The sequence below is a fragment of the Taudactylus pleione genome, unplaced genomic scaffold (assembly GCF_031769625.1).
Source record: "Taudactylus pleione unplaced genomic scaffold, aTauple2 ptg000201l, whole genome shotgun sequence".
Taxonomy (NCBI): Eukaryota; Metazoa; Chordata; class Amphibia; order Anura; family Myobatrachidae; genus Taudactylus; species Taudactylus pleione.
The window spans coordinates 14,526,651-14,540,496 of record NW_028284603.1 but is presented as its reverse complement, the minus strand read 5'-3'; the positions used below and the strand labels follow the sequence as shown (position 1 = coordinate 14,540,496).

Sequence of the window (13,846 nt, the reverse complement as noted above, 5' to 3'; positions counted from 1 at the left end):
AGGAAAAGGCTTCCCTCCCCTGTTTGCATGACTCAAAATAGCACTTTTTATACACGCCCACAAGTCAGGGAGGTTACGTGCGATCGCAGTATCACCGCCCAGTCCCCCCCCCCCACACCCAAACAACCAGTTCCACAGAAACATAGATTAAGGGCCTGATTCAGACCTGTTTGCAAGTGCATTGCGCTCACAAGTGGGTCGATGGTGGCCCAGTGCGCACGCACGAGACCCGGAGCGAGTGCAAAAAACGCTCGCTCCGGGGACTCACTACAAAAGGGGCACCTGTCGATGTTGATCGACAACTCGCCCCAGTTTGTAGGCGTGGCGGGGGGGTGGCTTCACAAACGGAGGCGTTCCCATGCGAACGCCTGCCGTTTGTGGCGGCCCCACTGACATCACCAGTCATGTCAGTGAGAGACCTTCCAGCTCTATTTGAGCCAGAAGCTCTCTGGGGCTTGCGGCCCCGAGACCCTACCACAAGGGTCTCGTCGCAAGCCCGATGGTAGCGATGGTCTTGACCATTGCGACCATCATCATGGCCGCTCGCAATAGCTGTGGGTAGTAACCCACAGCTATGCGAGCGGCCAAGTGGCCGCAACTAAAAAAACCTGCGCCCGCCCTGATTCAGAGCGAGCGCTCGCTTTTTGTGAGCATCTCTGAATCAGACCCTAAGTTCCGTCCGACTCAGAATAGGACAGACATATGCAAAAATGCGTAACTACGCATCTCCGCATGCGCTGAATGCAAAACCTCACCGTTTATGTCCGTGTGCAGGGATCTTTCTGTCTTATTCCAGAGAAATAAGAAAGCTCTTCCTGATTATATGATGACGTGGATGAAAACATAATAAGGAGGCTTGGAACCCCTCTTGGAAAAAAAACAATTTATATTTAGTGAAAGCTACAAAGTAATGCAGATAAACTAATAAATGAATCACCCAAAGATGTTAAACCCTTGAAAAACTAGTGCCTTTCTGTAAAATAGCAGTAATCCGTTTTGCAGTCTCTACCATTTGCCTTCCATGCCGGATTTAGAAAACCACTGACATAAAGAAAGGAAACAGGATAGAGCTGTTTGTCTGAATGCTGTTGTACGTCTGTTTTGGGTCGCTTTGTGTAGCACTTTTGTCGGATACAAACATTTCTTAGTTTACCCAAAGCATTTAAATGATTTATTTTAGTCTCATGATTTGGCTGTCATGGGTTAGTAGATGAAATCAAATGGGCTGAAGAAAGTTCCCATAATATGAGGCACATGAGTTGTACGTACACAGGGCCTGATTCAGCAGTTCATGCTAGTGCACTGCTCAACGCAGATTCCCGATGTTCGGGAATCTACGCAGGCGCATGACCCGTTCTGCACATGTGCAGAACGGGTATGCGATCCCGCTCGCAGACTGGCAGTGATTGACAGTCTGCTGCCGTTTGTGGGCGAGGAGGGGGCGGCGATGGCCTCAGTTTCCTGAAACGGAAGCACGTCGCCACCGTAGGAGGGGAGGGAAGAGGCCAGGATCTCCGTCGGCTGACAGAGATTCCCTGGCTTCTTCCTTCCAACTGCGGCGGCCGGCTGCGGGACCCCATGGGTCACTTCAGCCGGGCGATGTTACGCAGATTATCCGATGCTGCGTTGAACAACGCAGCTCGGATAAGTAATGCACAGGAGGCGTGAGGCTTTACAATTACGATCCTTGCTGAATCAGGCCCACAGATCTTAGCTTTGTGCCTTCACCGGGGGCCCCCAGCACTATCTTGCTTTATTTTTAGATTCATTTGTTATAACCTGTAACAACACTTGTGTTTAAAATGCCTGCTGATATGTGATTACAAAAAGGTATAACTTTTTTTTATTATAGAAATGTATTGATTTAACTTATAATCTACATTTATACCTCTTTCACACCAAAATTCTGAGTCAGACTCTGAACACGACTCCATCCCGTGTCACAAGCGGGTCAGACCCCATTCAAACGGAACCCGTGTCAGCCTTGCAAAACTTGTGTGTGTCACTACAAATGGATGTTTTTCAGGCTTACAAAGATGAGGTCACAAAAACTGGGTGGTGACTGCTCTACAGCCGCTAATCTGCTCATTTTAGGCATGACCAAGGTCAAATGACCCGGTCGTGCCTTTAAAACCGCACTGTTACCCAGCTCAGTGCCGGGTTCGACCCTCGTACCATGGTCGGATTCCCCGGACACGCAACTCGGGTTGACCCTCACACCAAGTCAGGATCCAGGTTGTCCCAGCAATGACCCAGGTTATAAATTTGGTGTGAAAGGAGTATGAGTTATCTGTGACCAGTAGCGGATCCAGGAGTGGGGTGGGCACAGCCTACCTCTCCAGCCCAGCACGTCCTGCTGTGTGGAGGGTCCAGTGAGCTCTCCTCTCTTTCCCTGCCTAATGTGCTGCCGCAGCTGCGCTGCCATACAGTGGTTAGTGGGCCGGGTAGAAGGTTTATCCACCCCTGTCTGTGGCCCTTTTGAATGTTAGTGGGCAGTCCATGCGGCCCCTTTATAGCTGTGTACCCAGCGACGGCAGATGTGACGGCGCGATATATTGGGCGGTTTGTACACACCGCACGATCTGGTGTACGAGCGTCCAAAATATTGTTCCACTACCGCATCCAGAAGTATGATGTCGGCCGCCAGAACTTCTGATTAGCCGTGCATACACTGCAGATCAGTATATATGACGAATGACAAACGGGAGTGCACGATAGTGTGTACACACTGGCGTCACGATATGGACGATATGTTGTTCCAATTCGCCTCAAAACAGTCCAATATATCCTCTCGTGTGTCCCCATCTTATCAGGGTCACCATAACTGGTCTGGTTCAAAAAGAATCACTTTATTGCCACCAGTAAATGTATATTGTATAAATTAAAGCCATAAGTCAGTCAGGGCTGCAGTTTTCTAAATTATATCAATATTTGGTGGTGACATTGTTAAAGCTGTAGTAAAACTAGTGTAGGTAGAAAATTGTCTATTTTCAGTCTATTTTTAATATTGTTTTCTTGCAGAGTAGCTATTACTGCCAGCTACAAGTGTATGTTACTGTCATTGTCATACTATGCTCATACAACTAATAATAATATAACATAAACAGGATGCTGATTGGAGGATACAGGATTTCCCCTACAAAATAAAACGTAAAACTAAGTAAAAAAAAAAAAAAAAAAGTAATCCTAATGAAACCAATTATTAAATCATAATACCAATAAAATTGTTCTAGTCATCCAAAGAATAAGCAAGAAAGTGTCTGTGTGCGTGTGCGTCTGTCAATTTGTCCTTTATGTACAGCCAGAGTTTTTACCTTGCTCCACCAAATTTGGCATGGTGGTGTTGTTTGATCAGGATTAGATTTTTGGCTATGTTTGAAGTTCCTCAGGGCCACATAGTCTACATAGTGCCCACCAAGTAGGCCGTGGAGTCTTTGAAATTTTGATTTAAGCAAGTTTGCTCAGGATGTCTTCCAGCGCCTAAAACTGCACTGATCGGAAGGCACAGGCTGATATGTACCAGTGGGGGGGCAGGCAGAGATCCAACAGAAGTGCAGTGAGTCAGAGGATCAACTGTCACACTTCACCTGCACTGACAGTTACTAATCTCCTCCAAGCACATTTTCATATGCCATGGTCTCCAATGTTGGTCTGCAGAGATTTCTGCTCCACAGTAATTTATGTACTGCACTGATAAATGAAGGCTGCAGATGGACTTCAAGGTCCAGTCTTCATCCCGGGCAAGTCCGGGTAACCTAACTAGTTAATCATAATTATTATGATCATGTAACACCCCCAGGTGGCAAAGAAATGTTTGGGCCAGATAAAGAACCGTCTGCATATTCATGTACTATTGCAAACACAATAAATAAAAAGCAAATCGCTTTTTGAGGGAATAAAGCCAGGTACATATGAATCAAGTTTAATGCCAGATTATATGTACAAAAGTGTTGAATGCTATGTATGTTTATATACTGTATGTATGTATAATCTTGTATCAAGTGTAAAGGCCCCCTTACATGGTGCGATATGCACACAGCGATGCGGTGGCCGATCCAACAGCCGACATATTGGGCAATCCCCACACACGGAGCGATCTAGTGCACGCCTGATATGCCTGCACCCCCACCCGCATAACACTGCATGGGCTTGATCGTTGATCCCCCAGATCAATTGAACAAGCAGAAAGATCTGGAGGAGCATCAGACGACCCCCCAAGGGAACGTGCACTGGCCGATATCATGCCCACACACAGAACGATATATCGGCGATATATCGTTCCAATCCGTCGGATTGGCCGCTATATCGCTCCGTATGTGGGGGCCTTTCATTTTTTTGAAATGTACATATTATATAATCTTAGAAAACACAGACAGAGTAAGTGCTTCAAACAATACTCGGAATGTACAAATAACTAATTGTGTCTTCAAAACACTACTTGGAATGTGCAGAAGTGTTTGTAGTATTCAAAATACTGCATGGAATGTAAAAAACAGTCAGCACATGTAAAACAGGAACTGTGCCTACATGTTTCTCTCCAATGAAACCTTGAAATAATACAATAAATAGCGTGCCTCCCTAAAATGGCCATGCAAACCTGCTCATTGGTAATAGATCTGGCCGTAAATTCAAATTACAGTTTGTCCATCATTAAAAAAAGTTTATAGATCAGTAAAAAAAACATGACATCATAACTTTCACTGACATTACTACACTAAAAAGAACATGCACCATACTATAAGCTTTGGAAGAGCCGTCGAGACATACGGCGGGCCCGAGTGATACTGAGGGGTATGCCCAAATCCAGGAGGCGTCGCTATGCCCCTTTCAAAAATCAATGAAAAATACTATGCGCACCACTACAAATTGGAGGAACGCTTGGATGGGGTACAATTGTCCCCATCAACAGCTAACTGAGGCCCTCTATCAAGCCCAGTCCCAGGTAATTAACCCCTCTCTTGCTCCCCTCTCGGCGCCCCTGAGCTTTGGAACTCAATATTTTTGCATTACCAGTTCCCAAACCCCTGCTAGTCTTTAAGATTGCTATAAATTTCATATTTATATGTATAAAACAATTCTCGTGTCAGTATAAAATTGCAGTTTTTTCTTTTGTTTTGTTATAAAACTGTCAGTAAAAATATCTATATTTTTTTTTTTGTCAGGAAATATATCTCAATGTAGTATGTAATGGCACAACATAAGCGTCTGGTTATGCTCCCTGAGGCAACTGGGTATAGCAGTTGTCACACCAAGACCTTACCCACTAATCCATGTACTTGGCTGATTGTTTCCTGGCAAATCCGGGGCCTGGGTAGAATTACATAACATTCGAGTTTATTGTCCATTTTAGTTGAGAAGTCGTAATCAGAGTTCTAATCTGTACCAAAATAATTCTGCTACTTTATAGAGTTACCAATGCTATTCTTGCCTGGTTGTTAATAAATATGTTTAGAATGAGCTTATTTAAAAAAATATTTTTTTTTTCCCTGATACAGCGGTGGCGGCATTCTGCAAAATGATTTTTAGTTCAATATAATATTTTTACTAGGTTTGTATAAATAGGGTTTTGTAGTAATAGAATAATAATTGTGAAAGCAGAATGTAGGACACTGTAGAAAAAAAAATTAATTATATGTTGGTTAAAAGCACCGTTGCTGGAGAGCAGCATCTTGGGGGCATGTTCTCATGACACTACATGTTATTTTTGGCTGCAGTACTGCTCCCTTGGTAGTACAGAACTGTACTGCAGCCTATGGCTCTCTGATGCCTTCATAGGAGCACACTGTGCAGATCAATGAGTCTCAGGCTTTTCCTGTTGTGCCTCCTTCAAGAAACATTTGCTTCCTCCTCTTTAATAAAGTAAACACATTATATATTGGGGCTTATGAAGTTCAAATTAAAAAAAAAAAAAGTGCGGTAAATACCTAACCTTAGAGAAGGCCACCTTTCTAGTCATTTTTTGGAGATAATATTTGGCAATTAGATGATATGGGCTAAAAATGACCGCAGTGTCCATTAATAATGCAGAAACATTGGACAGATGATTATGGGAATGTTGGTAATACTGGTTGGAATATAACTGCAGATTACTGATATCGGCCTGTGTTGCATTCAGCTTCTGACTGCAGTCATGGCTGACTACTTGTGTCCATTCGGTCCTTAGAGTCCAAACAGCCTTTTAGATTGCCAAAATCTGCATTAATATAACTCTGAGGACAAGAGACGCTAACTGGAAGCCTTGAAATTGCAGAACTATATTCTTTACCTAGATAAATAAAATATACTACAGTATTTGGGGAAAAGTGGCATGGCAGCCATCTTACCTGGTTGTGTTCTCTTAGAGCTTCTGGTGCCACTTCCGCTTACTGCTAACTTTGGAGGTATCCCTATCTTCATTCTTTTGATATTCTAATTGTGGAAGTTTTGGAAGTGTATTTGGGTCTTTGTCCCATTGATGCTAGAGGTTATTTCTGATAGTGTTTGATCCATTAAGGGAACATAACTGTTAGCTATCCCAATGCTTTATTTTTATACATTGCCTGTGCCTTGTACTACTGTATGATGACTGCCTCTCATTCTTATGCACTCGGCTCTGGGTATTAGTATTTATGTTCCCTCTACATGACCTCATCTCCCTTGCTTCTATTAAGTAATCTACCCACTGTTTTCGGAATCTATCTGTTACTGATGTCTGATGTAGTTTGGTGAAATGAAACATGTCAAAAGCCTCTGCGTGCAGTAATTTGGTAATTTAAGGGGTAAGAGGCTTTACATACTATAACTATTGGCGGGATGTACTAAGCATCGCATCTGCGATACGGTATATCCCGCCTGTCTTCGGCTACGTTGTGATGGCTCCGGAGAGAGGGACTTCCGGGTTTAACACCCAGATGTCCCTCTGGTGTCCTTCTGTGCATGTGCAGTAGGCCACGGTCCTCAGGGGGGTGATGGGAACATACCGATAAGAAGTCCATTGGGATGAAGCACCGGAATGCTTTGTACATATGGTAAATGCGGTAAAACCCCGAGAGAGAAAGAGAGAGAAAAAAATGTAAAAAATAAATAAACACTCATGAATAGGCCCCGAAGTGTTTGGAGTCACCAGTCATAACATGTAAAAGTGGGTAATAGAATTAGAGAATTAAAGGCAGTATATTTACTTTAAAGCGGCGATAACCATGATTATTTTTACTGGTGCTTATCACAATTTATTTTAAAAATCCTGGCGAGGTAACTGAGCAATACTTATACTGGCCATACACTAGTACGACTAGTACGTCCTGGCCGCACGATTGACACACGATGTACATACGATCTCATGATAGGATCGATCTGCAGTTTAAGAGGGAAGGTCATTGAAAGAAGACACACTTCTTCAAAATGTAACTCAAATGATGCTGGTCAGACGCACGATGCATCACATGCACAAATACACGGCACGATCTGCATACGATTACGATAGATACTATGGGCTGCACATCTGATCATACGATATAAGCGGCGGGAGCATGCATCGGATCATATCCTACCTAAATACTACACGATTTTGACACAATTCATCGTACGACGCGTCTAAAATCGTGCAATCGGCCTGAAATCGTGCTGGTGTATGGCCAGCATTAGCTACCTCTGTGATAATGGTAATAGTTAACTAAGCACTTGGCCGAGCCTGTCTCAGGGGATCTGTGCATGCATTGCCTTACATATGTACCGTAGTGGTGCTGAAAGGACATTCAGTTTTACTAATAAAAAATGAAATAAAAAATAACTGAGTAAAATAAATCAGCTAATAATCTGAAATTTTTTTTACCATTTTGAAATTGTTTTAAGGACCAAAGCATTTTTTTCAGTTACTTTCTTCTGTTATTGCTATCGTAAGGACAAATGTCGGCGGGCTCCACGTACAATAATCTAGCCTATACTTTGCATAGGAAAGCTATCACCATCGAGACCCCCCAAATATATGCAGAGATATTGCAGGTCTTACCCCATAGATGTTTAGAGTAAAGGTTGGGATTGTCACCCCACAATAAATATCCGCCGTAGTTACTAAATCAAAATATTGATTGATGATTGATACATAAAAAGAAGAAAAACTATTAATTTGTTTTATTTTACTCTATAACATTAAATTACCTTTAGTAATATAAGTCATAGTGTTCTGATGCTATATCTGGTAAGAAATATCGATACAGTTGTTATATATATTCTGAGTTAAAATATTTAATTTTATTTTAATATAAGCTTAGTTTGTATTTTGTACTGTAACTGTAAAGCACTTTGAGTCCTTTAGGAGAAAAGCGCTATATAAATAAAATTATTATTATTATTATTATTATTTCATATGTTGGAATATCTGGAGCAGTCTTAGCCAAAATAAATGGCTCCAGTTTCTAAATCCAATAATCTGTAAAGCACATTGAGAACTACGGTGTAATAGGTGCTGCTTTTAAATAGTCACCAAGTATTATTGGTAAAACATTAAATGACAACTTGTTAGAGGAATGAGACTAAGTAAAGTTTCTACCACTTACTTCAGTCTAACTTATCAAACAGTGCAATATATGTTTGACCTTTCCGGGCTAGTGTGGGTGCTTATAGCCTTGACTACTCTAGCTCAGTTTATATTCAATTATATTTAAGTTTGGCAAATGTCTCTGGACATCTGACAAAGGGCCTGATTCACTACGGATGGTAACTGCGAATGCAATAGCGATTACGCACGCAGTCTCACTGGGATAGTATGCTAATCCATTGCGATCGCTATGCCGCCGTAGCATAACATAAGGACGCCCACTTACCTTACACACATCCGTAATGTTTAGCAAGTCTGCAAAACCATCGGTACAGTCGAGTACAATCGGGGCCTCACGCACACTTGCACAAGATCTGACTTTATTCAGGAATTACTAACTTCTACGCACGCTATGAGACCTCAGGTTGCGTAAGGTATCGCAGTGGCTAATTTATGCATGCCCCTGCAACGGCGCTCCAACAGACTGGCACACCTGCGTTTCGCAGACCACCCTCCTATCACCTTCCACAAACGGCACTTCCTGTCAATCACTCTGCGATGGGTCTGCGTAGTCACTGCGATTGCAGTCCCGATCGAAGTGGCTGGTCCGCGCATTGCGATGCATATGCAAGCACAGTACGCAACAATCAACCGATTTTGTGCATATTAGCAGTTGCGATCCGTAATGAATCAGGGCCAAAATGCCTTGGGAAGTCCAGATCTTTCTACACAAAGTTTATACATAGATCTATGTATCATTTAAAGTGCACCCATCCATCAACTAGACACAGTGGTGACGGGATCCAATGCTACGTGTCACTTGTGCCTTAGTGAGGTCACTATTTCCATTCTCATGGATCCACACTGATTGCTATTGGTTGCATCCACCTTTTCGGTGCTAGATCCACTTTAATTGTCTTTACTTTACAACTTTGAAACAATTTACATCAACATTTATAATGTGTTCCTCCTTGTAGACAGCAAGGAGAAAACCCTCCTAGATCACCTTTCTGCAAACAATGGTCAAACCTGTTTCTTGCAGAGTATTATGAGATGTCAGAATTTTATTGATTCATTCAGTACAAAAGGCAAATTAGAGAGCAATTAACTATACAGTAGTCTCTATTGCATGAGCTTTATAGAGTCCCAGCCAGCTTGCCAAGTGTCACATTGATATTGCACAATTCCCCTCCATAAATAAATGTCTGGTATACAGTCAATACAATATATGTCATTTATAATGTGTGTGTATCTGGCAGGATAATCAGTGTTTTTGCGATTGAGCGCAACTATTGTCATAAGGTCTCTAAGTCGCCACATCACTTGGTGTATATAATACAACAGGTGGCGCAATACGCATAGTCAGCGGGTGTTGTTGGGAATGGATGTGTCTGTGCAGTGAGTTTTTCCAACAATTATTGAGTACAGGATTTCATCACCCAAACACTTTAATGAGTGTTTTCATCGGAGCCAATCTGTGTAGTATCCTGACATGCAGGTCAATGGAACGTAAACAAGATACAATTAAATATGCTTTATCCCAGTACATTCAGAGACTGTGGGGCTAATTCAGAGATATACGTGAACCTGATGGTTTATATACATCTCCAATGGTGTGAGATCTGCACATGCTCAGATGCTGCACTGCACACGCTCAGATCTGGTTCTGCGATATAGCTCGCAGTGCCCTGGCCTGGCACCTAAATGGCGTGTTGGGAAATGTGAATATCTCTGAAATACCTGCATTTGCAATTTTCCATTCAGTAGCATTTCTAATTTGCATTTGGATCTGCCTTTCCAGGAGCAGTTCAGAGAGGAGGAAGGAGAAGTCGCGAGATGCGGCCCGGTGTCGGAGGAGCAAGGAGACGGAGGTGTTCTACGAGTTGGCGCATCACCTGCCGTTACCGCAGAACATCAGCTCCCACTTGGATAAGGCCTCTATCATGCGATTGACAATCAGTTTCCTCCGCACACAAAAACTCTTATCGTCTGGTAAGAATGATAAAATGGCAATAACATATGGATTTTTATTACCACTAAGGGCTGGATTCAATTAACCGCAAAAATTACCGTGCAAGGAAAAGTGCTAGTCGCCTCTGACTTTTACGCCAGGAGCTATTCAATTATAAACCCTTTTCCTCACGGCTAATGCGTGTTAATCCATAGTTGCCGGGATAAGTGCCCAGAGCTATGTGTTAATGCGTGTGCGACACTTAATGCAGATTTCTGTTTGTGCCTCCCTCAGGCTCGTACAGAAATCCTCGTTAAATGCAGCCTGCGGAATGCAGCGAGCTACAATTGAATAGCCCCGGCCACAGCATATTAGCCTGCTAATTGAATCCAGCCCTAGGTGTTCGTGTAGCCTGAATGTGCTGTTTTGCTTTTTGTTAAAAGTCATTTACATATTTTCTGATCATAACAAGTTTGGTGGCATTGTTGTTACTGCTGTCTGTGACATTGTAACATGTTAAGGTCATAAGCTAGGTGGCGCTATTGCTGTCTATGAAATTATAACTTTTCTAATGAGTTGAGCAACTTGACAGTCATTATTCACATTTCTAGGTAAAAGAGAGCATCTGAGGCATGTTCAATGAGCATATTACACTTAAACTATGCAGTTTATGTCTTATGTAACAAGCATTGGGAAACTGTTTTAAAACATTCTTAAGTCAATCAATAGCTAACAATTTAGCCTCCATTAATACAAAACAAATTATCTATCTATCTATCTATCTATCTATCTATCTATCTATCTATCTATCTATCTATCTATCTATATACCATTTTTGGGAGCCTTTTGTGTGGTGCCAATGTGTGGTGGGGTCCTTCTGTGTGGCGCCAGTATGTGCTGGGACCCTACTGTGTAGTGCCAGTGTCTGCTGGAACACATTTGTGCAGTGCTAGGGTTCTGCCAGTGTGTGGTTGGACCCTTATGTCCAATGCCAGTGAAAGCCCTTAACCCCCTCCTTGCCCCCCAGTACTGTGCCAACTACTGTCTAGCCTTGCCCCTTCCCTACCCCCAGTACTGCCTGCTCTTACTCCCCTCTAGCCCCTGCTCTACCCCAACTTCTCCCTGCTTTTACCCCCAGCTCTACCCCAACTGCTGCTTGCCCTTTACCCCCTCTGCCACAACTGCTACCTGCCTACCAGATTGTTCCAACTGCTGCCTGCCCTCACCCCCCATAGTATATTATGGGCCCCAGAGACAGCGTAGTAAGACCCCAATATTTTAAAGTGAGGGTTCCCTGGGACCAACACATGTTTTCACTCAGCGCGATCACTGCAGGCACTGGTTTTGATTGATGTAAGTGCTTTGCTAAACTTCTGTTTTGTTTGTGAGGTGGAAACTTTGTTATGCTGGGTACACATTGGCAGATCCATTGGGCGTTCAATTAATCAACCAATATATTGTGTGTGCGTCGGCCAGAGTGTACCAGCAATATGTCACAGACTATTGCTTCGGCTCTGCTGCAGAGCAAATAGCAGATATGTCTGCAGATATATCTGCCCATCGTGCTGTGTGTACGGGCTGGTCAGCCGCCCATCCGTACACTCGCTGCAGAAGCCGCGATGTGATCCCCGGCCAGCGGGACCCGTGGCCGGATGGTTGTTCAGTGTGTATGAACAACCATCATCTGCAGATTTATCTTTCTGGTGTGTACCCAGCTTTACCATAGAGGCGAGTCAGTGGCTAGATAGACAATGCAGGCACTAGGACACTCACCAAATCCAATTAAAATGAATATTTAATAGATCAACTTTAAATCCATCAACGAATCAAATAAGTAGACATTTCAACCCTCGCAGGGGTCTTTATCAAGACACAGCAGAATGCAGCAGGCAGCATCAGTCAGCAGAGCAGGAAGCATGTACCTATACATGTAATACACACATATCAGTTGCGTTATCTTTTTTAATTGTGTTCTTTTGGATTTTTTTCTTCTACAGTATAACATAACTCAGCGCACTAACTAAAAATAATCTGACTGAAAAAAAATAACAAATGACCATTGTTGTCATAAACACTTTGTTACAGGAACAAATAAAATAAAGGTCTGATAACCCTGCCAAGTATTTCACCATCTCAAGTATTTGTGAAATATTTGTGACGAGAGCTGGGTTATTACACAATAAATGCACATTTTTTCAAGATTTGTTTATTAAGTTAAGCATTATCCCAAAGATAATGGGGTCGGTTCACCGCATGTTGCTGTCGGGCATTTATCTGGCAGTTACATAGGCTGCGATCAGAATCTGCCTTCTACATTTATCCTGAGGAAGCCACCGGCACCCATTCCGCACATAATAAATTCTGCCCCACAGAGTGGAGGTTTCTTGGCGGAGGTTTAGAAATCGCTCCTAACTTGTCTCTCTGGCTAAAACTGCATCTAGGAAATGTGAGAGAAAACTGTCACATTTGTAAACTCAACCAATGTATTATAGTCACAGATCAGGCAAACTCGCATGTTTTTCAGACTTGAAAAAAAAAACTCTCAAGATTTAAACTATCATCCAGGTATTTCCTGTATTGAAAATACAACTCGATCAATGTATTAGTGTGAGAGTTTTACTGTTGTACTGCTAAACTCTCACATTTTCTAAACTCTCACCCTATTACATTTGGCCCCTTGTGTCATTTCTGTAACTAGTACTAAGAGTCCTGTTAGTGCCATCTTGTTACAATAAATACAGGGTTTTTTCACTTGCTATTGCCCCCGAAGTTTTTTCTAATCATATATTATATGGTCAATGAGTGTTGATGTGGTCAATGTCAACATGCTGAGCATGTCAACATTCTCGTGTTGACGTGATGAATGTCCACAAAATGTACCACACCCCACTCGAGAAGCAAGAACAACAGCAGCACTAGAGACAATGGGAACGCAAGGACAGGTTTGTAACAGTAAGGGTTGCCGCCGGATACAAACTATTAGGCATAAAGGGCCTCATTTACTAACGAGTTTTATCACCATAACGAGTGATAAATGTCACTGTGTATGATAAATGGTGCTCCAGCCAATCAGCTTTCAACTGTCAACTGTTAGAAAAATGACAGTTGGGAGCTGATTGGCTGGAGCACCATTTATCATATGCAGTGACATTTATCACTCATTTTGGTGATAAAACTCTTTAGTAAATGGGGGCCAAAGCATGAGTTTAGTGGGATTTATTTTAATAGTACATATTAGGGAAGCAGTTGATGAGACTGTACATAAAGGCAAGCATTCAGTCACTGAACAAGATTTGGAGACAAATGACAAGGAGTACAGGTGCTAATGAGAGAACAAGATGAAAGATGGCTCTGTCGGAGGGAGTTTACATTGTATACAG

General features: G+C 42.5%; 1 protein-coding gene across 1 annotated transcript in view; it reads left to right on the top strand.

Moving 5' to 3' along the window:
* EPAS1 (endothelial PAS domain protein 1) overlaps positions 1-13,846 on the top strand; it is a 155,400-nt gene that overhangs the window by 78,024 nt on the left and 63,530 nt on the right. The window contains exon 2 of the mRNA XM_088477267.1: positions 10,317-10,507. Within this exon, the coding sequence (XP_088333393.1) occupies positions 10,317-10,507 (191 nt within the window). The remainder of the gene's footprint in view (positions 1-10,316; positions 10,508-13,846) is intronic.